Source organism: Triticum urartu, chromosome 6A (assembly GCF_056163025.1).
Source record: "Triticum urartu cultivar PI428250 chromosome 6A, HENAU_Tu73, whole genome shotgun sequence".
Lineage (NCBI taxonomy): Eukaryota > Viridiplantae > Streptophyta > Magnoliopsida > Poales > Poaceae > Triticum > Triticum urartu.
Genome location: NC_141878.1, coordinates 45210886 through 45238353, shown reverse-complemented (window position 1 = coordinate 45238353; position 27468 = coordinate 45210886). Strand labels below are relative to the sequence as shown.

Below are 27468 nucleotides of genomic sequence, written 5' to 3'. Positions count from 1 at the left end.
AGAGGAAATCCAAGCACTCAGAATGGACTTTGGTTTAACTCTATGTGACCAGAGCCATCCAGACAAAGATGCTTGCTTCCCTTAAAAAAAATCCAAGCATTCACCTATTTCCAAATATTCCACAACACAAAAGAGATGATCTCCAAGAAATAAGGGCCAGCAAAATTGTCTTTAGCTATCTGAAAAAGAGGCATACTATCTAAACTTGCCCCTAGGAAATATCATACGTCACCAACACTGCTGAGCAAACCTGCAATTAAAAAAAATAAATGTTCCCCGGCTTACCATCATCTCTCTAAGTGTACGACTTCCGGGAAAAAGATATGCATCCTACAGAATGTATAAGTTGTATGTTTTCTATTAGATGCGACGAGACCAGCACAGCTAAAAAATATGCAACAACTTATTATTTTGCTACAACAAAGATAGTGTTTTTTGTGACAGCAAGAAACATAAATAAGAACACCTACAATGTGTATATATATTAGAAAATCAAACTAAGACAAAGACATGATTAGCCGCCCTCTTCCTTAAACTTCTCCTATTTCATTCTACTTGAACTGAAAGCTTGTATGCACCCATACAGCTGAATACAATGGCAAGAGCATGATTGCAAACTGTTGTTTGAACATGACCTGGGCCTAAAAGGAACTCATCATTCTTAAGTGCTTCCTAAAGATACCTAAGAGCAGTACTCATATTGCTCGCATCCTGGTACATCATCACCACATTTATAAGAGGTGCTGCAACATCTAGATGATCAGGACCTAATGCTAAACTCAGCACCAGAAATGTACGGGACATGTGTCGCAGCGCAAGTTCGGTTTGATTGAACCCATGATAGAACTACTGCTACAAAAAAGTAGACAACTCATAAATGTAACATCCAAAGTTAGATTTTCAAAAGGCTATTGCTTTTTAACCAAGAAATTGGGCCTTCCACTCTTGCTTTTCAATTTTTGGTTTCAAATTGAAAAATAAGTTCATTTAATGGCAACATGAATCGACGGCCATTACAAAGAACAAGCACAAATAAACTTAATCAAAGTACATGCCTCTATCTGGACGGTATAGACCAAGGCATCGCTCATTTATGTTACGCTCTCTGTGTTGCTGCACAATTGCTCTTGCTGGGTCGCCCGTATGGTACAAAACCATAGCAAAGGTACTTGAGGCAAAACAATACGCATAAAGAGAAGGATTTCAATAGAAGTTTGTTCGCAAAAAGAAATTGTTAATACGTTCACAGTAACAAAGCAGATAAGTTGTTTCAATTAGGAATGTCGTTTCATAGGAAATCTTCTTATCTACTCATCTTCATAGTAACTCGCATATTTGCAGACAGACATATGATATTGCAATATATTCTTAATAATGTCTCTCGTACTGGTTTATCTAAGAAACATTTCAAACAATACATTTATAGTAAGCATGGTCAACACAAATCTGAAAATTGTGTTCAAGAGGGTTTAGGATCTCAACATATGAAATTTCCTGGTAAAAGAAAATACAAATAATAAATCATGTATGAGTAAGTTTGTACGTTACCGATAATAGTTCGCATCATCCTTGTGCATGGGACCATTGATCTGCAATACGCATTGATCAGGAGTAAATAACAGAAGTTCGGAGGATTCTCATGCTAAGATAGATGTATTATACCTGTTGAAGTAGGGAAAAAGCTTCAAGAAAATAGTGCATAGGCGGATAGGCCTCATTTAGGGTTCCTTGAAATGCATGAACAAGAATTTGCAAAATTCATACATTGAAATATTAAATAGGTATACAAGTCAGTTAGAACAAACGGTATACGAAATTTATATACCTCAGCCATCCGGATTTTCCCGGCTTCCATAAGCTTCTTTGCATCAGTACAGGTAGGAACTGAGTGCTTAACATCTGGTTCCAACCTATTAAATGAAGAATATTTGGTATGTCAAACAAATAAGATGGCACCATAATTTTGAGAGGCACTATATACTACGTGGAGCATGATTCTAAAAACAGGCCAACATTTTGTAAAAGAGAAAGTGATGAGAAGAGCAACGGAAACTCATAACAACATAAAATTTTCTCTTTATCAAGACCAAACCAAGCATCACCCGACAAATATAATTATAATGTAAGTCTGAACGTAGCAAACCTTTTGGCAAAGGTTGTGGAGAACTGTATCTCTTTTAGCCCCAACCCTCGCATCATCTGACACTTCAAACAAAAAAAACGAAGTCTGTTAGCCATAGTGTTTGATAAAAAAACTGAAAACGTAAAGAAATAGTAACTGCCCATACTTGGTATTTATGTTTCACGAGTATCAGACCAAACTCCGTCAGATGTTAGCCGGGAATATGCAGATTGACCCTTTCTTGAAGAAGCTGACTGACTTGATTTCTAAATGTATACCAACAAAAGATTAAAATACTCCCTCTGTTCCTAAATGTATGATATTTTGGTAGTTTAATTTGAACTACCAAAACTTCATATATTTAGGAACAGATGGAGTAGTAAACTAAGCTCCAGATAAAGTTCCACAGTGCATAGCAACGTCAAAGGATTGCTTGTGATTGGATAGCATACTGCAGGCTGCCAGTACTACTTTTAGGAACAGATGGGTTTTGCCAGCAGGCAGCCCGCAGTCCAAAACTTTGCCAAAGAAACAATCAAGAAATGAGCAACAGCAGGTGCAATATTATGGTCTGGGCTTTGCCTCATTATGTCCTGGAGTAGGACGAGTGCATGATGGTTAATAAAATAATATTTTAACACCATAACTGAGTTGAACATAGCAACAAATTAAAAACCTGTGAATTTGAGATTCCTATGACAGAAAGAATTACACGTGACTAATCATCTTATGACATAATTATGTGTGTTAGACTTTGTAACGTAGCCCAACTGTGTAATATGTATCATGTATCATTATAAATATATGTGATAGGCCACCCCTAGAGGGTTGAGCCAGTTCCCACAAATCCTACGTCTAATATGGTATCAGCCTAAACCTAGGACCTACTCCACCTCCGTCTCAGCCGCCGCCGCCGCCGCGCCCCAAACCCTAGGGCCGCCGCCGTCGCCGCTGCAATGACTGCTTCCGCCTCCAACTCTGCCAGCTCCGGGACCATACCCGCAATGCTGGCCGTCCTGCTGAATCTTCCTGCCCGCACTGGTGCCTCGCCGACGCCGCACTTCTTCGGCACCGCGGCGGTGGGTTCGCTGTTTTCCGCCCCGATCCCGCCGTCTCCTGCGCCGTCGACCGTGGCGGCCTCCCCCGCCGCGATGTTCGCGCCACCGGCGGCTACCGCTGGCTCGTCCCCGACACTCGCCATCATGCCGGCGGCCTCGGGGGGCTCTGACGATCAGCGTGCGGGTGTGACACCCCCAACCCCGGCGGTCTCCGCGGTAGCTGCCACCGACGCTGCCCTGAACTCCGGGCCGTTCCACTTCGACAACCTCATCACGACTCATCTCACGCCGGACAACTACATGTTTTGGCGCGCCAAGGTTCTACCGCTGCTCCGCAGCCGCTCCCTCCTTGGCTATGTCGACGGCTCTCTGCCGTGTCCGCCGCAGGTCCTTCACATCATCCACGGCCCGGCCATCAACCCGGCGCACCATCTGTGGGTGCAACAGGACCAAGCGATCCTCTCCGCCATCCAGGGTTCCCTTGGATACGGGGTCGCTGGCCTTTGTCTCTTTGCTACCTCCTCCTTGGATGTGTGGACGACTCTGGAACATGCGTTTGCCCAGACCTCCACTGCTCACGCGATGGCTCTTCGCAGCAAGCTTGATGATGTCAAGAAACTGGACTCCTCGGCCACAACATACTTCAACAAACTCAAGGTCCTCGCGGATACATTGACCTCTATCGGTCGACCATTGAGTGATGAGGAGTTCGCCGGCTATGTGATTAAGGGCCTTGATGCGGACTACGACAACCTTGCTGAGGCCGTCCACAACTCCAAGCCGCCACTTCCGCCGCACGAGCTCTTCTCCCGGCTGCTCTTCACTGAGCAACGCATCGAAGCTCGCCGCTCCACCAACTCCATCGCCGACCAGCCCGCGGCCTTCTGGGCCTCGCGTGGCCAGCGCTCCACTGCGTCTTCGCCCCCTGCCCGCGTCACCAACCCGCCAGCGCCATCCTCGGGCGGAGGCCCTGTACGCTGTCAGCTTTGCGGGTGTGAGGGGCATGTCGCCTCCAGGTGCCACAAGAGGTTTCAGAGGAGCTTCCTGGGTATTGGCAACGATGGAAAAGGTAATGAGCGACAGTTTGCCATGGCGGACTCTGGCCCTCCTGCTGCTCATGTTGCTGCCAAGAGCAAGGATACACGCGTCGACCCCGGCTATAAATCATCATATCCGATTGATCCTGCATGGTATATGGACACTGGCGCCACGGATCATATGACGAACGAGCTCACCAAGCTGTCCACCCATCAGCCATATTACGGTCCCGACAAGGTTAACACCGCCAACGGTGTAGGTATGCCCATCTCTCATGTTGGTCAAGCATCTCTCTTAACTAGTCATCCATCTAGGCAGCTTCATCTTCGTAATATTTTACGGGTCCCCTCAGTGACTCTTAATCTGTTATCTGTTCCAAAACTCACTCTTGATAACAATGTCCTATGTGAATTCACCCGTTTGATCTTTTTGTTAAGGATCGAGCCACCCGGGAAATTCTGCTTAGTGGTCATCTCAGCCATGGCTTATACCGCTTGGAGGATTCATCCGCCCCGCGCGTCTTCAGTGGTGTTCGTGTGTCGCCGTCTCAGTGGCACTCTCGCCTTGGTCACCCTGCCACTCCCATAGTTCGTCATATACTTCACCGTCATGAGCTGCCTATTGAGTCTAGTAATAAGGAGATGTCCGTGTGTGATGCCTGTCAACAAGGCAAAAGTCATCAGTTACCATTTGTTTCTTCTACTCGTCAAGTAATGAGTCCTCTTGAACTTGTGTTCTCTGATGTGTGGGGTCCCGCTCAAACTTCTGTGAGTGGTCACAACTATTATGTTAGCTTTATTGATGCCTATAGTCGGTTTACCTGGCTTTATCTTCTTAAGCGAAAATCTGATGTGTTTGATATATTCATCCAGTTTCAAGTGCATGTAGAACGTCTTCTCAAGCATAAGATTATTCATGTCCAGTCTGATTGGGGGGGCGAATATCGCAACCTCAATGCTTTCTTTAATAAGCTTGGGATCTCTCATCGTTTATCATGTCCTCATACACATCAGCAGAACGGCGCTGTTGAGCGCAAGCATCGACATATAGTTGAGACCGGACTCACACTCCTGGCTCATGCGTCTGTACCTTTTCGTTTTTGGAGTGATGCCTTTGCTACAGCATGTTTTCTTATTAATCGTCTACCTACGCGTATCATTAATATGAAAACTCCTATTGAGCTCCTTTTACATGAAATTCCTGATTATACCTTCTTTAAGGTGTTCGGGTGTGCTTGTTGGCCTCATCTTCGTCCCTATAATTCTAGAAAGCTTGAATTTCGGTCTAAGAAATGTGTGTTTCTAGGTTATAGCTCTCTTCATAAAGGCTACAAGTGCCTTCATGTGCCAACAAATCGTGTCTATATATCTCGTGATGTTGTCTTTGATGAGAACGTCTTCCCCTTTTTCTCCATGCCGCAGCAACCTTCCACACCACCATCTATGCATTCATCTCCTCTTATGCTTGGCCAATTTGAAGATGTTGCATACTCGCCTGTGTTGTTACCTCACCATGGTGCAGGTGTTGGACGTGGTGCTCGCCTGGAACTTCTTCCGGATACAACTCCTGTCGCGCATGTTGACCGGTCAGTGCACGTGCATGCACCCGTCGTCGACCCCGCCTCTGGCGCCGTGCCCGTCCATGCAACTGGACCGGCGCTGGTCTCCGACACTGGGCTGGTGTCATCCGAGGCACGGTCCACGACAGTTGAGGCGTGGCCCATGACCCCGCCGCTCTCCCCTGGGCGGCTCGAGCGGTCTCCGTCCCCGCCTCCACGCCTGGACTCGCCTCCGTCGTCGCCTTCGTCGACCGCTCGTATGTCCCTGCCGCCCCTTTCGCCTGGGTCGGCTGGGCCTACCGTCGACTCGCCTGAGTCCTCGCCTAGGCTCCCGTCGCCCGCTCTGCCGTCATCCTCTCCCATGTTGGCGCCGCCGGCTCCCATTCCCGTTGCACCGCAACGCCCGCATACTCGAAGCCGCAGCGGTATTGTCCAGCCCAAGCAGCGTCATGATGGTACTGTCACATATTTGGCTACCTGTCTTGCTCATTCTGTTGCAGATCCCACTGATGAACCACGCCACTATGAGGTTGCTATGAGTATTCCTCACTGGCGGGCAGCTATGGAGCAAGAGTACAACGCTCTTCTTCATAATGAGACATGGACATTGGTTCCTCCTCCGCCTCGTGTCAACGTTATTGATTCGAAGTGGGTTTTCAAAGTCAAGAGACATGCGGACGGGTCTATTGAGCGCTACAAGGCGCGTCTCGTGGCTAGAGGGTTTAAGCAGCGACAGGGTCTGGACTACGAGGACACGTTCAACCCGGTTGTTAAACCTACTACCATCCGGCTTCTTTTGTCTCTTGCAGTCTCTCGTGGTTGGTCTCTTCGACAGCTTGATGTGCAGAATGCTTTTCTCTATGGGTTGCTTGAAGAGGAGGTTTACATGCAGCAGCCACCAGGGTTTGTTGATCCAGATCAGCCTCATCATCTCTGTCGTTTGACGAAGGCGCTCTACGGACTGAAACAGGCACCTCGTGCCTGGCATGCTCGTCTTGCTTCGGCTCTTCGTACTCATGGATTCGTTCCGTCGACAGCTGACAGTTCGCTGTTCTTATTTCAGCGCCCCAGTCTGACTGTGTATTTGCTTGTGTACGTGGACGATATTATTCTGGTCAGTTCTTCTGTCACGGCTGCTGATGCTCTTGTGACTGCTCTTGGCAGAGATTTTGCGGTTAAAGACTTGGGACAGCTACACTTCTTTCTGGGCATTGAGGTTGCACATCAGTCTCGTGGCAGCTTGGCTCTCACCCAGAAAAAGTACTCCCTTGATCTCTTGCGCCGTGCTGGTATGCTCAAGTGTAAGCCATCACCCTCGCCCATGTCCTCTACGGATAAGCTCTCGGCCACTGCTGGTTCTCCTCTTTCTTCTACGGATGCTACGGAGTATCGGAGTATTGTTGGTGGCTTGCAGTATCTGACTATCACCCGTCATGATCTTTCATTTGCGGTTAACAGGGTATGTCAGTATCTTCATGCTCCTACAGATGTGCACTGGTCTGCTGTGAAGCGTGTTCTTCGTTATGTGCGTCTCACTGTCTCCTATGGTCTTCATCTGCGACCTAGTTCCTCTACTGTTCTCTCTGCATTCTCAGATGCTGATTGGGCTGGGTGTCCAGATGACAGGCGATCCACGGGGGGACATGCTGTATTTCTGGGTCCTAATTTGATCGCCTGGAGTGCGCGCAAGCAAGCCACTGTTTCTCGCAGCAGCACAGAGGCTGAGTACAAAGCAGTTGCCAATGCGACTGCTGAGCTTATCTGGATTGAGTCTTTGCTTCGAGAGCTGGGAATCTCCCAGTCACATCCTCCAGTTCTTTGGTGTGACAACATCGGTGCTACGTTTCTTTCGACAAACCCGGTGTTCCATGCACGAACCAAGCACATTGAGATTGACTATCATTTTGTGAGGGAACGTGTTGCACAGAAGCTACTACAGATCAAGTTTATCTCCTCAAAGGATCAACTTGCCGACATCTTCACCAAGCCTCTACCTTCTCCCATGTTTGAGGTCTGTAGGCGCAATCTCAACCTCCTAGATGCATCAGGAGTGAGTTGAGATTGAGGGAGGGTGTTAGACTTTGTAACATAGCCCAACTGTGTAATATGTATCATGTATCATTATAAATATATGTGATAGGACACCCCTAGAGGGTTGAGCCAGTTCCCACAAATCCTACGTCTAATAATGTGATGTAAGCTAACCCACAATGTGGATATCACAACAGTACGATGAGATGAAACTGACAAACCAGAGTGAAGGAGAAGGCATTTGCATCACGCACCTTCTCTGGTACAGAGTGTTGTACTACGTGAAGTAGAAGTTGACGTCGAGGTCAGCTCTCCCAAGGGACCAGCAGCTCTAACGCCTCCTCCTCCTTGCTGCTAGCGCCACCAGGGAGGGCGCAGGGCGCCACGCGCGCGCCGCCATTGCTGTGGGAACCCGCTGCCAGCCAACCTCCGGCGAACGCCGCCACGTCGGTGAGCCCCTTTTCGGTTCCCTCCTTCCTCCTCCCATATCTCCTCTGATTCCTCGTCGCACCATTGATGCAGGACGCCGCCGCCGCCGGTTCTTCGACACGCAGAACGGCAGGAGCACCTCCAGCTGACCCCTGTGCAACTCTTCATTGGACTTGCACTGCTCACGTCGATCGAAGGGGAAAGGGATGGCGTGCAACTGCGGCCATGGGAGGGGAGATAAGCGGCGGCTAGGGTTACTGGGAGGGAGACTGATCTATGAGTCACAATTTTTCGGCTACGGAGAAGAGGAGCGGGAAGGGGTCAACGTCGAGCGGGGACGAGCGATGAGAGGTTATCGAGTGGCCGCCTGCCATCTATGAGTCTCTCACGCTAGCCCGGACCGCAAGGAAAGATTTTAGACTGTTTTGTGATTTGGAAAGTGTGGGTCTAAGCAAGGAAAGTTAAGATTTTTGGCATGATTGTTTTGTGTTTTGGGAAGTGTAGGCCACATCCACGCTTGATTATTTGAATGAAAATCAGTAAGACAGAGATCTTTACCCCAAGATGGAAAGAATCGTACGATAATGGGGAAATACAAGTGCCAAGATGGAAAAAGCAGAGTAAGGGTTGTGGAAATTGATTTGGTTTTTAGTGGGAGGGTGATGGGACATGAGACAAAAAAAAACCAGACAAAAAAAACCAACTCGTCCATTAAAAGTAGAGATTTATCATTAAAAGTGTTGGCCAAACTATTGTTTTGATGCTGTACAGATTTAGAAAAAATGGCATATTATAGAATATAAATTGGAGTGTGTCTACTAATAAGATGATGCACGTTGCACGGTCCCTTATTCAGGTTTCTACTGGTGTATCTACTGATAAGACAAGTATGACTATGAGCTGGAAACAAGACGTTTCTCCTTTTCTACCCCATGACCCCTCATATGCATATCAAAACAAAACAAAAATGTTTTAAATGATTTGATAAGCTAGCCTGTTCAGAATTGGACTTTGATGGGGTTCTTTAAACAACGCACTGTTCTACAAATCACCTATTGGTTCTCTATGTTTGTATTGTTGGCATTGTGTTAATGCTGAGAGGATCCAAATTTGGAGGTTCTGGTAGAAGTCCACAATACTAATGAAGCCAACATTTACTGTTTGAGTTGTACATAAATTGGGTGATGTAACTTTAATAGCTTTCGGATGAATGACCTGTATAAATTGGTTTGACTGATGAAATTGATTGCTCTGCAGGAGTCTGGAATTACATTCCTGTGGCAGATGCAGAAATGGCTTTTCTGCTGTAGGTTCATCCAGTTTATATGCTATGCAGGTCTTCTATAGACATTAGTCAGCTGGCATGAAGACACCATGACTTATTTGGATTAATGATTTGCATTGGCCTGTCTGTTAATCTCCCCTTACATTTATGCTTGCAAACGCTGAGGCAAGCTGAAGTCTTATGTCCTATGTTGTGTCTGGTCGAGATCGCAACTTGTAATCTCTGCTTAAGCTTTGTCCTGTGATGTTACTTCTTTTTTTGCGTGTGTGCATCACTTCTTTTTTTGCGTGTGTGTGCATACGCTTGGGTTCGTACTATTAGATATAAATTTGTGTGTCAAAAAGATAGCGATGCTGCAGTGATGGTATTATGGATTGAGTTTGTACCATGATCAACACACACACACACACAGTTGTTCTCATTACCCTTGTGTTGTTACCAGAATGCCCAAGATGCGCGTTGTGTTGGACTTTTGTTTGTCGCTGAGGATGCGGAAAGTTTGTGTTCTGTTTCGACATGAATTATTTCACTGGGATTACATTCAGAAGGTTGTAAGCTGCCTGGAAGTAGTACTGTTTTACCCTCCGCGACTCTATATATAGCTAAACAATCCCTTAATTATGAAGATGTGGCATGTGTTGATGCAGAAACAAAACTGAATGACTTTTGCAACCCAAAAAAAAAGAGGAAGAGGAAGAAAGAAACATTGTCCGCAGAAACAAAATCAACTCTGTTTAATCTGCCCTTACTAACATATGTTTCTGCCATAGGTGAATCCAAAATAAGTAGTACCTCATCTGGCTAGTTAGCTTAGTTTTTGTTTGCATAGCAGCCAAATGTTCCTCAGGTTTGTGGTCTGCAAGAATATTTTGAGCATTGTCAAGCTATAATTTGACATGTTTTTCTGCAAGACTTCTGAAGAATCTTGCTCATTACCTTCCAACTTTTCCTTGTCTAATTTAGCGCCACCGTCATATAGCAGAGATTCAGTTTCCTGCGGCTTGATAGGAACATAAGACGAGTGGCTGAAATTGAGTACCCTGTTTCAGTGAGCAAAGAGCAAGGGAAATTTTCAGACATAGAAGAGAGAATTTCGTACAGATGAAACTTATTTAGTACCAGTAGCAAACGTTCAGCAGGTGGCAAGCATTCACAAGATCAATTGCGGACAGCCATACGTAGAACAAGAGAATTACTAAGATTCCCACATGAAATCAGAGATACAATGGCGCTCTTGCTCGACGAATCTGACGAAAGGGCAACTACCTACAGACTACTCATGTTGTCCATGAGAAATGGAACAGAGTACGCACTGGCTAGACTTGGGGATGGGGACGGCTACTCCTTGGTGGCTGCGGTCTTCTTCTTGGGGGACTTGGCGGCGGTCTTCTTCTTGGGCGACTTGGTGGACTCCTTCTCGGCGGCGGCGGGGGACTTCTTGGGGAGCAGCACGGAGTTGATGTTGGGGATGACGCCGCCGTGGGCGATGGTGACGCCGGCGAGCAGCCTGCCGAGCTCCTGGTCGTTGCGGACGGCGAGCAGCAGGTGGCGCGGGATGATGCGCGTCTTCTTGTTGTCCTTGGCCGCGTTGCCGGCCAGCTCCAGGACCTGCGATTCATATCAACCAAGAACGGAATCAGTTAACTGTCAAGCACAAGAGGAACAGAGCAGCAGAACAGAGGCTCGAGGGCAGCGAGCGAAGATCTGCGGCTACCTCGGCGGCGAGGTACTCGAGGACGGCGGCGAGGTAGACGGGGGCGCCGGAGCCGACGCGCTGGGCGTAGCGGCCCTTCTTGAGGTAGCGCCCGATGCGGCCCACGGGGAACTGGAGCCCGGCCTTCACAGAGCGGGTCACCGCCTTCTTCCTCTCGCCGCCCTTTCCTTCCGGCCATCTTCTTCTTGCTGCTTCTCCGGCGACGGGGTGTCCCTCTCGAGGTGTGGGGAACAGGGGTGCTGGATCGGGGGTGATGCGCGCTGCTCTATGAGTTTGTGGGTTTGAACGGCGCCGGTGGCGCGGCTTTTATTGGAGACGGGAGCTTCGCTCGAGGGGGAGCGATCCGTGGGAGCACTTGATGGACCGATCAGAGCGCGGGGATTTGCTATACAACACACCTCATCAACTTCGTCGTTGATGGGTGGGATGAGAGTCGCATGACTAAAAGTAGTGGGACTAAAACTTACTAGCCTCACACATGCTTGAATCCAAATACTAAAAAGACTAAAATCAAGTTATTGAGCATTTATTATCCTCCAAACCGTCCAATTCAGAACTCGCATGTGTTAAAGGAAAGGCATTAAATGATGAGAGAGAGGGCTAATACATATTTTAGTAGGTTTCCTATGACTAAAAAATTTTAGCCTCAAGACTAGTCCTAGTCTCTCTTTAGTCAGGAGTGCTTGGAACTTTAGCCTCTAAAAGAGACTATTTTTAGTCAGACTAAAAATAGTCCCTTGGATCCAAGCACCCTCTGAGGCTTGGAATTGAATTTGGTTTGTAATTAAATTGACCTATGTATTGAAATCAGTGGTGGAGGCAGGGGGACCAGCAGGCCCCCCTAAGGGCATCTCCAACAGATTGTATGTAAGTCTTGTTGGTAAAGTGTCCATGTCATCAACCAACAAGCTTTCATACAACTACTCCAATGGGTTGTATGTAAGCTATTCAATAGATGGTGAGAAATTAAATGTGACTGCTCTCTATTTCACCTTGAAGCTTGTGCAAAGGTTGTTGGTTAATCTACATACAACTTTGCTCTCTCTCCATATTTAATACATGACACATCATCACTATGTCCTAGGTGACAAATTTACCAACACCTATCTTACAACTGTTGGAGATGCAAGGCTGGTCATAGTGGGGAGTAACTTAGACTAGTGTCATAGTCTATGTTACTACTTTCATAGTGCAAAGTGTCATAGAAATAGTATCATATATGGTTGCATTTATTAGCTTATACACTCAACATTTCTTGGGAAGCGCTATGTGATGGTAACATAATATGTTACTTCAAACACCTCTCTCCTCATTAACTAGGTGCCACATAAGCAAACTTGTCTCGAGATGTGTTATGTTACTAGGTAAGTTACTCCCACTATGACTAGCCTAAGGCTGGTCATAGTGGGAAGTAACTTAGACTAGTGTCATGCAAATGACACTAGTCTAAGTTATTATCTTTATAATGCAAAGTAACATAATAGTAGTATCATAGATGGCTTTATTTATTAGCTCGTAGACTCATCTTGTCTTGAGAAGCGCTATATTACAGTAAATGTTACTATCTCTCATTAATTACTTGTCACATAAGTATAATTTTCTCGAAGTGCGCTATGTTACTAGCTAAGTTACTCCCACTATGACTAGCCTAATAACAGGGATTTCATGCTAGTTTGCTTATGAACATTACATCATTACTGGTTATTTGATGCTAAACACTCATTTTTCTAAGATTTGGTTCTCCCCAACATGTTTTAGCATCACTCGCCCCCCCCCCCCCCCCATCACACTTTCCTGGCTCCGCCACTTATTGAAATGACCTTGAATTCTAATTTTGTTGTTTGGTTGTAGGTACTGGTTGGAATTGAGTGGAAAACCATCGGAATCGTGTGGCTGGCAATGTTGCACGCTTCGGCTCACCGTGCGGCACGCAACACGTCTTTGGTGAAAGTGCATTTGTCTTTAAATGGTATTTTGATGTGATGATTATGTGATTATAGTGTGACTAATGAAAATTATTAAGTTTATCTCAGGTAATTGGTCCTTAGATGTTATTTTAAGGAGATGGCGGACCCCACTTCAAAAAGGGAAATGTGTGGTTTTCCATCGACTCAAAGTTTTTTCTTGGTTTCTTTCAGTCATAGGACAATTGTGCTGATAAGAGGGGTCGAGATGCTTGGATGAAAAGTGTGGAAACATGGAAAACCACATACACCAGCCTTCTCATGTTTATCCACCAAATTATTGCCAAAGTCCACCTTATTTGTGTCCAAAACAGCCTACCATGTGCGCACGGGGATCTAGGGGAAATTTGTGTGCACACAGGCTTCTTGTCTCCGTGCACACGAGGCTAGGTCTGAAATTCTCTGGACATCCCGTGCACATGGGTTCGTACGTGCACAAGGGCCCCGGGCACATGGGTATCGCCCGTGCACATGGGTTCGTACGTGCACAAGGGCCCCGGGCACATGGGTATCGCCCGTGCACATGGGCTCTCCTGGCTATCAACAGTTACATTTTTAGGTTCAACTATGTAAAGCCCCTTCTTCCACCATTGCTACACCTTTATTTGCTCAATATTCTTAATCCCTCCATCCAAACTTGTTGGTACTTTAGGATTTGAGAAAGCAAGACCCCAATCTACACTTCCACAAAACCAATTCTTCCCCACTCTTCTTCATCAATAGTTGTTACTCTTGGTGATTGGGCTCCTAGACGATTAGGAGTCAAGGCCCAAAAGCTTCCTTGCTTCTTATGTGCTCCGGGAAGTTTGTAAAGGTGTCATGGTCGCCTTTCAGACCAACCCCGCGTAATTTGAGGCCCGTTCGTTGGGGATGACTCGAAGGGAGAACGTGGTGAGACACTTGGTGGTGCTTCAGAGTTTTGGTTTTGTCACCTCCCTAATAGAGATTAGCATTGTGCAAAGAGTGTGGACATTGGGATAAAATTCATGTCCTCGATTCACTTGTGGTTAATACTTTCCTACACCTTTACTTGCTTTGTATGCTTGTTGTCCCGTTCATTAATTAGATTGTTACCTACCATACTTTGATTTGTGCTTGCCTTCCATACATGTTGTTCTCACCTAGTTGCATATTTAGAGAAGTTGCATTGCCCAAGAAAGCTCAAAATTTGTACTCTCCTATTCACCCCCGCCCCCCTATTCAACGTCTTGATCCTTTCAGTTGGTGTAAGAGTTTTGTCTCTTTATTTGGGCTTAACTGTCTAAAGAGAATATGGTCGATCATGAGGATGGGGATGTGGAGCAACAACCCGCCAGAGGTTCTCTTGGGGCACCTGCCGACATTCCCACCGCCGCACCACTCGTAGCTCCCATGCACGCCGCTACCTTGACCATAGCATACTTTATCATCGACGACCTCCAACAAATGTGCGTGAAGTTGAAGCCCGAGAAGTGCATTTTTGCATGCCCTCCAGGAAGCTCATCGGATTCCTCGTGTCAAGCAAGGGTATCAAGGCTAACCTTGAGAAGAGTGACGCCATCAACCAGAGGCGCTCGCTGATGCGTCTCAAGGAAGTACAATGTTTTGTCGGACTACATGGTGGCTCTAGGGTGATTCATCTCCAAACTCAGGGAGGAGGGTCTCCGTTTGTTCAAAGTCCTCAAGAGATTGGACCCTTTCAAGTGGACCCCGAAGGCCGAGCAGGCATTTTAAGATCTAAAGCAATATCGGTCCTCCCTGCCGATCCTTGTAGTGCTAAGGCCCAAGGAGCTTATGATGTTGTACATCGCACCCGCCCCCATGTCGTGAGCGTGGTCCTTGTGGTGGAGAGGGAAGAGGTGACCAGGTCGAGATCATCGGTCTTGCCTATCTCGCCCCAGATCGACGAGACCTCTCTATGCGCCCCACAAGCAGGATGCTGACACCAGGCTAGCGGCGGCACCCGAGCACGCTCCTTCCTGGTAGGAGCTCCTCATGCAATGTCCCATCCACTTCGCTAGTGAGGTCTTGCGCGACGCCTAGTTGTGGAGGACTGTTGAGTCCACGTGCCCAACTGCAGGCCGGCGCGAGTGGTGTGTGTACGACCCTTTGTGTCTCACCTATCGATGTTGGTTGTAACTAGCACATGCCGATTATTGTGGACAATGGCATTATGATGCTCATAGCGGCACCACACGGGCCACTTGTTCACTTCATGTTTTTTTTTCTTTGGCAATGATGTCCTAATTTTATTTTCCTTTTTGGCTTTCTCTTTTCGGTATATCCTCTCTAGATTTTTTTATTTTGTAGTTTAATCTATCTTAATTTTTCCCGGTTAATTTCTTATATTTTTATTTAACTTTTATTCCATCTTTCGTTTTCTTAGAATTTTTATTTTTTACTTTTTTTAGATATAAAGTATTCTAAAAAATGTTTGAACATTAATAATCTTTGTGAACATTTTTTTTCAAATACGTGGACAATTTTGGTACATAGAAGAATACATTTTAAATTGTATGCATAAAAAATTTGTGAATAACTTTTTAAATTTAAAGTACACCCCGCTTAAATTTCACTATCATTTTTAAAAATGCACGAGAATGCTTTTAAAATATGTGAGCACTTCTTAAAAATCATCATGAATATAGTTTAAAAAGCTCAAACATTTTTTCGAAAACATGTGAAAAGGTTAAATATCGTGAACATTTATCACAATTTTCTTTCTAAATTACCTAAGCTGCTATAGTGCCTAGTGCTACATAGGAACAGGACTCTCGCTTGGAACCGGGAAATTCCAATTCCTCTCAGCGCCTCCCGCCTCATGGGACGATGAAAATTGAGAGCCACGTCACCGATCCGCGTCGTCTCTCTCGCGGATCGCCATCCTGACCGTCCAATCCCGTGCTGATCCAACGGCAGGCTGCCCACTCCTCCCTTGTTAAATCCCCCTTCCGTTCCTCCCCACTCTCAGCACCAGCAGCCGCCGCCACCACAGCTCCTCCTCCATTTCCATCTCAGTCAACTCCATCAACCATGTCCGGCCGCGGCAAGGGAGGGAAGGGGCTAGGCAAGGGCGGCGCCAAGCGCCACCGGAAGGTGCTACGCGACAACATCCAGGGCATCACCAAGCCCGCCATCCGCCGTCTGGCTCGCCGTGGCGGTGTGAAGCGCATCTCGGGGCTCATCTACGAGGAGACCCGCGGCGTGCTCAAGATCTTCCTGGAGAACGTCATTCGCGACGCCGTCACCTACACGGAGCACGCCCGCCGCAAGACCGTCACCGCCATGGACGTCGTCTACGCCCTCAAGCGACAGGGGCGAACCCTCTACGGCTTCGGCGGCTGACCTGCGCCCGCTGCTCCAATCTCCATCTGCTATGGTTTCGTTTCTGAGTGCGTGCGTGCGTTGCTGTTCCATCGGTCTGTGTAGTTAGTGGATGGCGATGGATCTGAATGTAATGGACTTGTTGGTTCTTGCAAGAAATGAATCTGAATTCAATGGAAGTTGTACTGCATCTCGCTATGATTGTACCTTCTGGTTTGTTCCCGTACATTCTGAAATTTATCAGCAAGAACGTCGATGTTGACTCTTTCAGTAATTTTCGCTTCGATTTTTCTTGCTGAATGGGCTCCAAAAAATTCATACCACGCGGCGGCCGGAGGTCCAAAGTCATTCCAGCTCGTTGGTCGTACAGTCGGGGATACGAATATCGCTGCTGCCACCCAGCTCCTGCAGGCCAATCTCAACCCCACGAGCGCTTATCAAGGCATCAGACATGTGGGATGTAAACAGCAGCAGATTGCAACGCCTCTTCTGAACATAAAAGCTGGCTAATCTGCAGTACGTATTAAATTTGTCACCTGCTACTTTGCTACCGGGACACGTTTTTCTCCTCTCTGATGAGGTGTGCTCAAGGCTTCTCTGAGTTGGCTAACATCTGAATAGTAATCATCTTATGGGTTATCTTAAGAAATAAAAACTTTCTCATGGATTTTCCTCCTCACATTTATCACCCACTTTACTTTTAGATTCACAAGCTTTTCACACTGCTATTTTGTGCTTTTTTTTGGTTGAACAAAAGGTGATGCGCCGAAGCAGAACATAATTTTTAGGGAAGCAAACCACATTTGATTGATTGCTGCTAAATATCCCATGTCAAAAATAAAAAAATCAGGAACATTCGATGGGAGGAAAATCAATCGACTGTATGACTGATTCATCAAGAACACAAGCAATCGACCGTCTGAATGCTTGTGTTCTTGTTCCATCGGTCTGTGTGGCTAGTGGAAGGTGATGAATATGAATGCAATGATCTTGGCCGCATCTCTCGATATGTTTGTACCTTCTGGCCATCACCAACTTGTTGCATACTAATTTTCGCAGCAAGAAAGTTGATGATGATTTTTCACTAATTTTTGTTTAGACTTTTTGCTGAATGGGTGACGAAATTCCTGAAAAACTCATGGTACCATGCAGCACGGTCAAAACAAGTTGGCGATTCCATCCTGCCTTCATTGCATTTCATGCGGTCTGTCTACCCTGATCAACTCCCATTTGGGAGGGTGGTGGCAGATTGTGCTCGTTTGAACATACTACTATCTGATGTGAAGATCGCTGCTGCTACCCAGCTCCTCTGCAGCCCTACATGAACATTGGACAGCTACCGCTGGCCTTCTTCACCTGCAAACCCACAAGCGCTTGCTCAAGTTCAGGAGAAGACCTATACCACCAAGGCGGTGTGTGGTCCAGTTTGCCAACTGTTTAGATCCTACTGTAGACGTTATCTCTAGGAGAAGATCTACATCAAGTTCACGAGAAGGCCACCATCTCTTTTTCTGAAGAGGAGCTACAGTTTGCAGACTATTTTGATCCTACCAGATGTTATCTTTGAGGGTTTAATGTATCATGATTCTGTTTCTGTAATATTTTCAGTACTGCTTCTGTGCTTCATGATGAAAATGGATCCGGGAGTGATCCTCATGTTATTCTAATTTTTGCTGGTTATGCAAAAACGTTCTCTGAAATTAAGTGTTTTTTCATCAGTGCTCATCTGTGTTCTAAAACTCTGCAGATGGCTCAGTTTTAGTTCAGTCAAATGGTTGTAGAATTGCCAATTGGTCAACATAAAGCTGAGTAACCTGTACTAACGCGAGAAAAAAAAATCACAATCATCTTGTGCTACTTTGTCAGCTGCAATTTTGCTACTGGGACATGTTTTCCTCTTCTCATATATGTGGCTTCTGAGTTACGAGGGCAATATGGACATTTAACCCAGATTACTCTTAATGTCGCCGATAAAGTATAGTGTTTCACTCCAGTATTTCCCATCAACTCAAATTTCAAGGCGAGTGTCCTTCTGAATACCTATTTCTGCCATGGTATTCAGTTTTCTGGAATAAACGGCGTTTTGTGTCTTGTTGTTACTAGCCGGAAAAAACACCTTGGATCTTAAACTGAGGAGACAAGCACATGCTGCTTATTGTTTTATTTTCGTAAAGACACCTTATGAAGCTGCTTGTGTTAATGTAGAAAGAAAACTGAATGCAGTTGATACAATGATACTGGCAGAGAAGTGAAAGTTTTTTTTTATGTGTAAGAGACACAAGCACCCGTTAAGTAGCAAGGGACAACGACTTACCTAATGTCAAGATCAACGGCAGAAGCACTGCCAAGTGCCGGAGGAAACCAAGTATCTGCTGTAAAATACGTCTCTTGCACACTCTTACATGTATTCTTTAAAAGGAAAATCATGTAAATCGTAAAATTTAACTATTTAATTATGTAAAAATAATTTTTAACTAATTAATCTAGCAAATATCTTGTGATTTATTTTCACATGGTGTTTCCATACAAATGAAAATTTGCATCTAACGGAAGTAGAATTTGCTTCCAGCAAAACTGTTTTTGACCTACTAGAAACTTTTCTTTTTGGTTCATTCGTAGCAGCAAGCTGTTTCCATCTACTCGAGAATTTCCTTCCATGATAATTAGGTGTGAAATGTTTCGGTTGCAACTGATGGACACTGTTTCAATCATTGTGTCCAATGTTTCCTGGTCATCTATAAACAAATCAGTGAGGTGATTAGATTTGTTTCAGATAAAATGTAAATTTGTTAAAAAATGTCTCCAGAGTTAGGATTCACTGTAAAATTGCATGCACCAATGACCAATCAGTTTACCCTAAAGCTCAAACTTACGGAGAAAGGTGTACTTGAATACTCCCCCTCATGTGTGGCATTCTCAAACCTAAATCAGGGCTGAAAGAGGATTACACTATTTCATTTTAAATTGTAGCAATGGGTCTTGAACTCAAGAACTCTAGGCTCTTTTACACACATGATTTTTCTTTTCTTACTCAACCTCGTTATACTGGTTATTGTCTTCTCTTTTAGTTCTTATAACTTGTGTCTGTAAGAAGGTGACATGTGAGGACCGAACTACCGCAGGTTGACGGCATTAGATGCACTCATGTTTGAAGTAGTTGCGTGTGAGTGAGCGTGACATTGATAGAAGATAAATGGTTCCAGCAACCACATCTTGCACAACTAGCCATTCATATACCACTAGAGATCTAGTGCATCCCTCTGTGCATCACTTGTCATTTCAGCATATATTTTTATTGCCCAACCATCCGTAGAAGAAATTTGTATATGACCACAGATCAAGTGTGTTGCCTCCACTCCTAAGAGTCATTGGGATTCAACGCCTTCACCACCAATTATCAGCAAAGCAACAGAATAAATTTGATCAGGTTATAGCTTGAGATTAGGAGACGTCGGAAACGGAACACTCGGTATGAAATGAAAAGCTAGCGCTTAATAGCGCGAAGGTCTGAGAAGATACCATGCTGCCTCCGTCGATCCTTCCTATTACTATTGATGGCTTCTTCTTCAGGATCAGCAAGAAAAAGAACAACGCAGAGGCTCTTTCTCAATTTGTGTACTATAGTGTGGGCTCTTATATGGCATTTCATCACCGAGGGCAATATCAGGATATGGGCCATCGCTGATGGAGCATAGTGTTTCACTACAGCATTTTACAGCAAATCAAATAGCCATAATTTGAAGCCGAATGTCATATAGCATTTTCTTGCCACGATCTTCATTTTTCTGGAATAAAATGAGACTATGTGTCTTGCTATCACCAGTTAGCCTCTGAATTCTGATGGTGCACCTCAAAGGGAAAAAAACCTGGATATTAAAATGAGGAGACAAGCACATACTGCTCAAGTTTCTTTATCATAGACACGCCTTTATGAATCTGCTTGTATTTAGAAAGGAAACTGATTGCAGTTTTCACACAACTACAAGGCTGCCTATATGGGATGAGAATGTCATAGTAGTGAAAGTTAATGTATGTTTAAGACATAAGCAAGCACCCCAGTTTAGTAGTAAGAGATAACTGCTTGATCTACTGTTAAGATCAATGGCGGAAGCATCGCCAAATGCCAGGAGAAGTCAAGTATCTGACAGGAAAGCATATCTTGCATCAACTTGTATGAAGTAGTTTTAGGGGAAAACTATGTAAATCATAAAATTTAACTATTTCGTTATCCTTTTTGTTTGATAAAAACTACTTCGTTACCTAATAGATTAATGTAGCAAAAATAGTGCTGAAAATGGACACAGCCAAGACATAATCGTAGTTCTTGATTACCAAAGTCATGACAGCCAAAGAAGAGACAGTGATCCATTCCATTCTCTTCCTTTCTACGCGTGCCTGAATTAAGTGAGCAGGAGCATACTGAACGGTGTGATACATATAGCTACCTGAAATGGTTCGGAGCAACATCACTAAGAAGACACCTTCTTAAGTTAAGGCTCCCAAGACAGCAGCTTCGCGATTATACAGCACATGAGCAGGGAACAGATTGAACTGAACTGAAGCGCATATGAACATCATTCACGTTCATCAGATTCATTAGCACCATTTGCAGCAATTCTGAAAACTGACACGGCCGAGACATTCACTGAAGCTGAAACCAGGCAATTTTGGAAATGTTTTCAGCGAGAAATCTATCCAGTGGGATTAACCATTGGATCTGATGCGCCATAGTGTCATTTATCGAGCATTTGTCCGGACGAAATGTAGGACTTTCTTCTGCTGGGCTTGAGGATTATAATCAAAGATTAGCATAACAATTGATGAAACATGTCAATTACACTGCAGTTTATAGTGAGGAAAATTTAAGAAAATCTGTCACCCAGGGGAGAAATCCCCACCAGAATTTGATCTCATTCAAAGAAAATATTGATCCAATTTATAAGAGAAACAGGGTCGAAATCCTTGATCTCATTTATGAGGAAAACCATACAGCACGAGGGACAACACAGCATGCCAGCAATGGAAACACAAAACACCCCCAAGTTACAGCACAATGCAAAAGCCAACTACCAAAGGACAGGTGGAAGCGGGTGCAGCACAGATTATGAAATAACCATCAAGAAGGCATAAGTAGCAAGACATATTAGCACAGGCCTTGCTAGCAAAGTTGCAAGCCAGCGACTAATAGCTTTGCTAAATACTACTCCTAGTACAAAGTCTACAAGCCGAAAGATAATCAATCTCGGCAGAGATGCAACAAGCAAGTTATATCAATAGAAAGAAGCTGCCCAAAACCATTACTGACAAAGCCACCAATGAATAATGAGCACTAGTGATGAAATGCAGCAAATGCAATGGTTCAGACTAACACCCAAGACATGCTGTAGGACTGACTATGTTGACAAGCCAGTGACGTTCAGTAGGCAGCAACACTGCAACGAATTTCAGAAAGTTCAGTAGACAAACAAAAATATCAAACCACTGACCTTCAAAGTATAATGGAATGTGACATTAGCATGACAGGGTAGTAACCAAAGTACGTATGACATCAGATGGAACAAACTTCGACAATCACCTTCGATCCAGCAAAGAAACCATTCATTGACATTTCAGGATTACGAACAACAAAATGCGTCAGAAGAACACAAAATGGAGAGAGATCTGACAGCCAACTTTCATTCAGATTGCTGATGACAACAAGATGGTAACATCAGACACATCCAACATCACATTAGCCGGAGCGAGGGATCTTCCTACCACTGACAGCAGATCAGTTCACCACGCAACACATGCTGAGAAGAAGAAGCTGACAACAACACCTCTACACCTGAAGATCAGCGCACAGACACTGCGAAAGAAGCAGACACTATCCTAGGCCCTCTCGCCCCGGATGCGTCTTGCGAGCTGGATGTCCTTGGGCATGATGGTGACGCGCTTGGCGTGGATGGCGCAGAGGTTGGTGTCCTCGAAGAGCCCGACGAGGTACGCCTCGGCGGCCTCCTGCAGCGCGGAGACGGCGGAGCTCTGGAAGCGGAGGTCGGTCTTGAAGTCCTGCGCGATCTCCCGGACGAGGCGCTGGAAGGGCAGCTTGCGGATGAGCAGCTCCGTGCTCTTCTGGTACTTGCGGATCTCCCGGAGCGCCACGGTGCCCGGGCGGAAGCGGTGCGGCTTCTTGACGCCGCCGGTGGCCGGCGCCGACTTGCGCGCCGCCTTGGTGGCCAGCTGCTTCCGCGGCGCCTTGCCGCCGGTGGACTTCCTCGCCGTCTGCTTCGTGCGGGCCATCGGGTTTGCTTGGTGGATTGGCTGGGAGATTGGGGATTGGGGATTGGAGTGGATGGAGAATGGAGCCGATTCGGGGAGCGTTTTAACGAGGAGAGGCGTGGGCGGCGGGTGGGCGCGGGCGAGCGTTTTCGGCGCTCTGGTGTTTCGGGAAGGGGAGGTGGGCTTGGAGCGTTGGATCCGCGGGGAGTGGACGGTGAGGATTTGGTGTCACGCGGATCGTGGGGGAGTGATCCGTGGCGTGAGGGCTTCTGCGTTCCCATTGGTTAGCTGCTTTTTCGATTGGTTGGTTGGTAGCCGGCGCAGGTGCAAGATCATTACCAATTGTAGTTTTTTTAGGGATATCACCTTTTTTTTTGAGAAATTAACGGATATCACCAATTCTAGTAAAACGGATGTGCCCAAAAAACTGTCGTTCGAGATAGTGTGGGCCGAAAATACTGCTCAACAAACCGATAATTCAAACAATGCTCAAAATGGTGAATAGTAAAATAAAAAAATTGCAGACAATTCACAGAATCAGATTATTATTTTTCATCCAAGATGCTTGTATGCGTGATGTCCCTGCAAAATTTCGAGGTGTTTGGAAATTCGAAAAGCTTATGGCAAAAGCGAGAAAATTGGTTGTGAACAATGTCTTTTTTAAATGTTCCTCAAACACCTGGAGTTTCTTTTTCTGCCACCTCCTCGAATGTCCAAACTTCATCAAATTTTGCACGGGCATCACGCGCAAGAGCATCAGCATGCAAAACAAGATTTTTTTTAATTTGTTTCATATTTTTGCGATTCTATTGTTCATCCCCTGAGCCCGGGTGCATATTAATTAGCCACGTCCTCAACAAATTCTCTATTCCTATTTTTAAGTTGAAAATTCCCTATTCATATTTGGTGCCCAAAAAATGTTAGAACAATCCCAAAAGTTAGCATCAATCGCTCCAAATTTCAAGCACCTCTAATTGCTGCCACGAAAGCAAAACGCGGCAATGCGAAGCCAACTGATGAGGTGAAATTTCCGCATTGCCCGACCGGCCTTCACTTCACGCCGATTCTGGAGAAAACTCGCCGCCGCACATCACTGTCGCGATTGCCCGACCCACCCTTAGCCCCGTAGCCACCCCACCACTAGGATAGCCACCGCCATGACCCCCACGGCCATCGTCGAGCTCGCTCCGCCGCTGCCTGATTTGCACCGATTCTGGTCATTCCCGCCCCATATCGTCCAATATGACTGCCGCAGCCACTAGCGAAAGTTATGTGAATATGTGTATGTACCAACTTGTCTTGGGGACCGAATCCTTTGGCTACATTTTCATATATTTCAGTTGTGCTCTGTCTTCTATGGGCCCTTTTGTATTGTTTCTCCATGGGACTTTTACAAGGAAGAGACAAATTGCAATGACTAGTAACGCTAAAAAACAATTGTAGTGACCGTCAACCTTGATATTGAAAATTAAAATCATGATAAAGAGCAAATCATTTCACTTTAGTACTGTCAAAGACAAGATTCATAATTGTTTCCACACAATTCCTACTGTAGTATATCATTTCCACAATTTATGAGCAATATAAGCCATAGAAACAAGAAAACAAGCAAACTGCATTGAAAACAGAATCTGTCAAAAACAGAACAATATGTAGTAATCTGTACTCCAACCATACTTCTGCTACTCCAAAAATTCAGAACAATTAGGACAACATTGGAAATTTGTCTATTAATCTTCTACAAAAAGAATCAGTATTTTATCACGCTTCTGTTAAAAATTAGAATTATTTTTCTGAGCGCAAAAGTTTCTGTTTTTCAACAAGATCAAATGAACTATCACCATAGACCATCCCAAAGGTCTTACTTGGCACTTTATTGAAACGAAAGTAATAAAACATGATTACTACAGTAGCCTAATCATGTGAACACACAAAAAAGTAGGTAAAAGTGTTGGGTTGTCTCCAACAAGCGCTTTTCTTTAATGCCTTTTTAGCTAGGCATGATGATTTCAATGATGCTCACATAAAAGATAAGAATTGAAACATAACGTGATCATCATGAAGCAAATTACTAGCACATTTAAGTCTAACCCACTTCCTATGCATAGGGGTTTTGTGAACAAACAACTTATGGGAACAAGAATCAATTAGCATAGGAAGGCAAAACAAACATAAATTCAAGATTTTCAATACATAGAGAGGAAACTTGATATTATTGCAATACCTACAAGCATATGTTCCTCTCTCATAATAATTTTCAGTAGCATCATGAACGAATTCAACAATATAGCTATTACATAAAGCATTCTTTTCATGATCCGTAAGCATAGAAATTTTGTTACTCTCCACATGAGCAAATTTATTCTCATGAATAGTAGTGGGAGTGAACTCAACAAAATAACTATTATGTGATTGAAAATTAAAATCATCATGACAAGTTTCATGATTATCATTATTCTTTATATCATACATGTCATCACCATAATCATCAGAGATAGCAACTTTGTTATCATAGTCAATTGAAGCCTCGTCCAAAATGGTGGATTCATCACTAAATAAAGTCTTGACCTCTCCAAATCCACTTTCATCATTATAATCATCATAGGAGGCATGCAATCATTATAACAAATTTGCACATCAAATCTTGGGGGACTAAAAATATCATCTTCATCAAACATAGCATCCCCAAGCTTATGGCTTTGCATATCATTAGCATCATGGATATTCAAAGAATTCATACTAACAACATTGCAATCATGCTCATCATTTATACCAAAAATTCTATTGAATTCTTCTTCTATCAATTGAGCACAATTTTCCTTTCCATCATTTTCACGAAAAACATTATAAAGATGAATAATATGATGCAACCTCAATTCATTTTTGTAGTTTTCTTTTATAAACCAAACTAGTGATAAACAAGAAACTAAAAGATTCGATTGCAAGATCTAAAGATATACCTTCAAACACTCACCTCCCCAGCCACGGTGGCAGAAAATAGCTTGATGTCTACTACGCAACTTTATTCTTGTAGACTCGTGTTGGGCCTCCAATCGCAGAGTTTTGTAGGACAGTAGCATTTTCCCCTCAAGTGGATGAATTAAGGTTTATCAATCCGTGGGAGATGTAGGATGAAGATGGTCTCTCTCAAACAACTCTGCAACCAAATAATAAAAAGTCTCTTGTGTCCCCAACACACCAAATACAATGGCAAATTGTATAGGTGCACTAGTTCGGCGAAGAGATGGTGATACAAGTGTAATATGGATAGTAGGTATTGATTTTTTAATAGGAACACTAAAAAAACAGCAAGGTTGCAATTGATAAAATGGAGCACAAACGGTATTGCAATGCATGAAAATGAGGCCTAGGGTCCGTACTTTCGCTAGTGCAATCTCTCAACAAGGCTAATATAATTGGATCATATAACCGTCCCTCAACGTGCGATGAAGAATCACTCCAAAGTTCCTATCTAGCGGAGAACATAAGAAAAAAATTGTTTGTAGGGTATGAAACCACCTCGAAGCTATTCTTTCCACCGATCTATCAAAGAGTTCGTACTAAAATAACACCAAATAATTTCAGATTCATAATACTCAATCCAACACAAAAAACATCGATGAGTGCCCCAAGATTTCTACCGGAGAAACAAAGACAAGAACGTGCATCAACCCCTATGCATAGATTACCCCAATGTCACCTCGGGAATCTGCAAGTTGAGTGCCAAAACATATATCAAGTGAATCAATATGATACCCCATTGTCACCACGAGTATTCATATGCAAGACATTTATCAAGTGCTCTCAAATCCATAAAAGTATTCAATCCGATAAAACCAAATATCAAAGGGAAAACTCAATTCATCACAACAAGATAGAGAGGGGAAAACACCATATGATCCAACTATATTAACAAAGCCCGCGATACATCAAGATCGTGACATCTTAAGAACACGAGAGAGAGAGAGAGAGATTAAACACATAGCTACTGGTACAAACCCTCAGCCCGAGGGTGGACTACTCCCTCCTCATCATGGTGGTCGTAGGGATGATGAAGATGGCCACCCGTGCTGATTTCCCCCTCCGGTGGAGTGCCGGAACAAGTTCTAGATTGGTTTTTCATGGCTACAGAGGCTTGCGGCGGTGGAACTTCTGATCTAGGGTAACCCCCAGGGTTTTTGGAATATTTGACGATTTATAGGGCGAAGAGGGGGTACGGGAGGCCATCGAGGTGAGCACAACCCACCTGGGCGCGCCTGGTCCCCAGACGCGCCCTGGTGGGTTGTGCCCTCCTCAGGGCACCCCCAGGTGCTGCTCTGGCCTATTGGATGTCTTCTGGTCCATAAAAAATCCACAAAAAGTTTCGTGGTGTTTGGACTCCGTTTGATATTGATTTCCTGCAATGTAAAAAACAAGCAAAAAACAACAACTAGCACTGGGTCAATAGGTTAGTCTCAGAAAATGATATAAACAAGCAAAAAACAACAACTAGCACTGGGTCAATAGGTTAGTCTCAAAAAATGATATAAAGTTGCTATAAAATGATTGTAAAACATCCAAGAATGATAATATAACAGCATATGAATACTTCAAAAATTATAGATACGTTGGAGACGTATCAGTCGTCACGCCAACTATTACTTCTACAACTATCACTAACGCATAGTGATAAAGTAAATCAATTACATGGCGCTTGCACTTCATA

General features: G+C 44.6%; 3 protein-coding genes and 1 pseudogene across 4 annotated transcripts; 2 read left to right on the top strand and 2 right to left on the bottom strand.

The window, feature by feature from the left end:
- The first annotated feature begins 3078 nt into the window (after positions 1 to 3078).
- Positions 3079 to 9546, top strand: LOC147963764 (uncharacterized). The gene is made up of 5 exons (XM_087529690.1): positions 3079 to 4477; positions 5524 to 6033; positions 6277 to 7787; positions 9093 to 9123; positions 9494 to 9546. The coding sequence occupies exons 1-5, from the start codon at positions 3079 to 3081 to the stop codon at positions 9544 to 9546; spliced, it is 3504 nt and encodes a 1167-aa protein (XP_087385816.1).
- A 1106-nt stretch (positions 9547 to 10652) lies between these two features.
- Positions 10653 to 11428, bottom strand: LOC125516483 (protein H2A.6-like; annotated as a pseudogene). Its single transcript, XR_015609397.1, has 2 exons — positions 11236 to 11428; positions 10653 to 11129 (listed from the first exon to the last, which is right to left on the bottom strand). The product of XR_015609397.1 is annotated as a protein H2A.6-like (transcript).
- A 4722-nt stretch (positions 11429 to 16150) lies between these two features.
- Positions 16151 to 16692, top strand: LOC125515891 (histone H4). Its single transcript, XM_048681382.2, has one exon. It carries the CDS (start codon positions 16212 to 16214, stop codon positions 16521 to 16523), a length of 312 nt encoding a protein of 103 aa, XP_048537339.1. The 5' UTR covers positions 16151 to 16211; the 3' UTR covers positions 16524 to 16692.
- Positions 16693 to 22154: 5462 nt separating this feature from the next.
- LOC125515888 (histone H3.2) lies at positions 22155 to 22849 on the bottom strand. Its single transcript, XM_048681380.2, has one exon. The coding sequence runs from the start codon at positions 22782 to 22784 to the stop codon at positions 22374 to 22376; it is 411 nt and encodes a 136-aa protein (XP_048537337.1). The 5' UTR covers positions 22785 to 22849; the 3' UTR covers positions 22155 to 22373.
- Between the last annotated feature and the right edge of the window lie 4619 nt (positions 22850 to 27468).

Excerpts from the sequence above, each read along its gene's own strand:
- LOC147963764 (XM_087529690.1), top strand. The coding sequence starts at position 3,079 with ATGACTGCTTCCGCCTCCAACTCTGCCAGCTCCGGGACCATACCCGCA. Across the intron at positions 7,788-9,092 it reads TACCTTCTCCCATGTTTGAG|GTTTCTACTGGTGTATCTAC; the intron begins GTCTGTAGGCGC and ends TCCCTTATTCAG. Across the intron at positions 9,124-9,493 it reads TGTATCTACTGATAAGACAA|GAGTCTGGAATTACATTCCT; the intron begins GTATGACTATGA and ends ATTGCTCTGCAG.
- LOC125515891 (XM_048681382.2), top strand. The coding sequence starts at position 16,212 with ATGTCCGGCCGCGGCAAGGGAGGGAAGGGGCTAGGCAAGGGCGGCGCC.
- LOC125515888 (XM_048681380.2), bottom strand. The coding sequence starts at position 22,784 with ATGGCCCGCACGAAGCAGACGGCGAGGAAGTCCACCGGCGGCAAGGCG.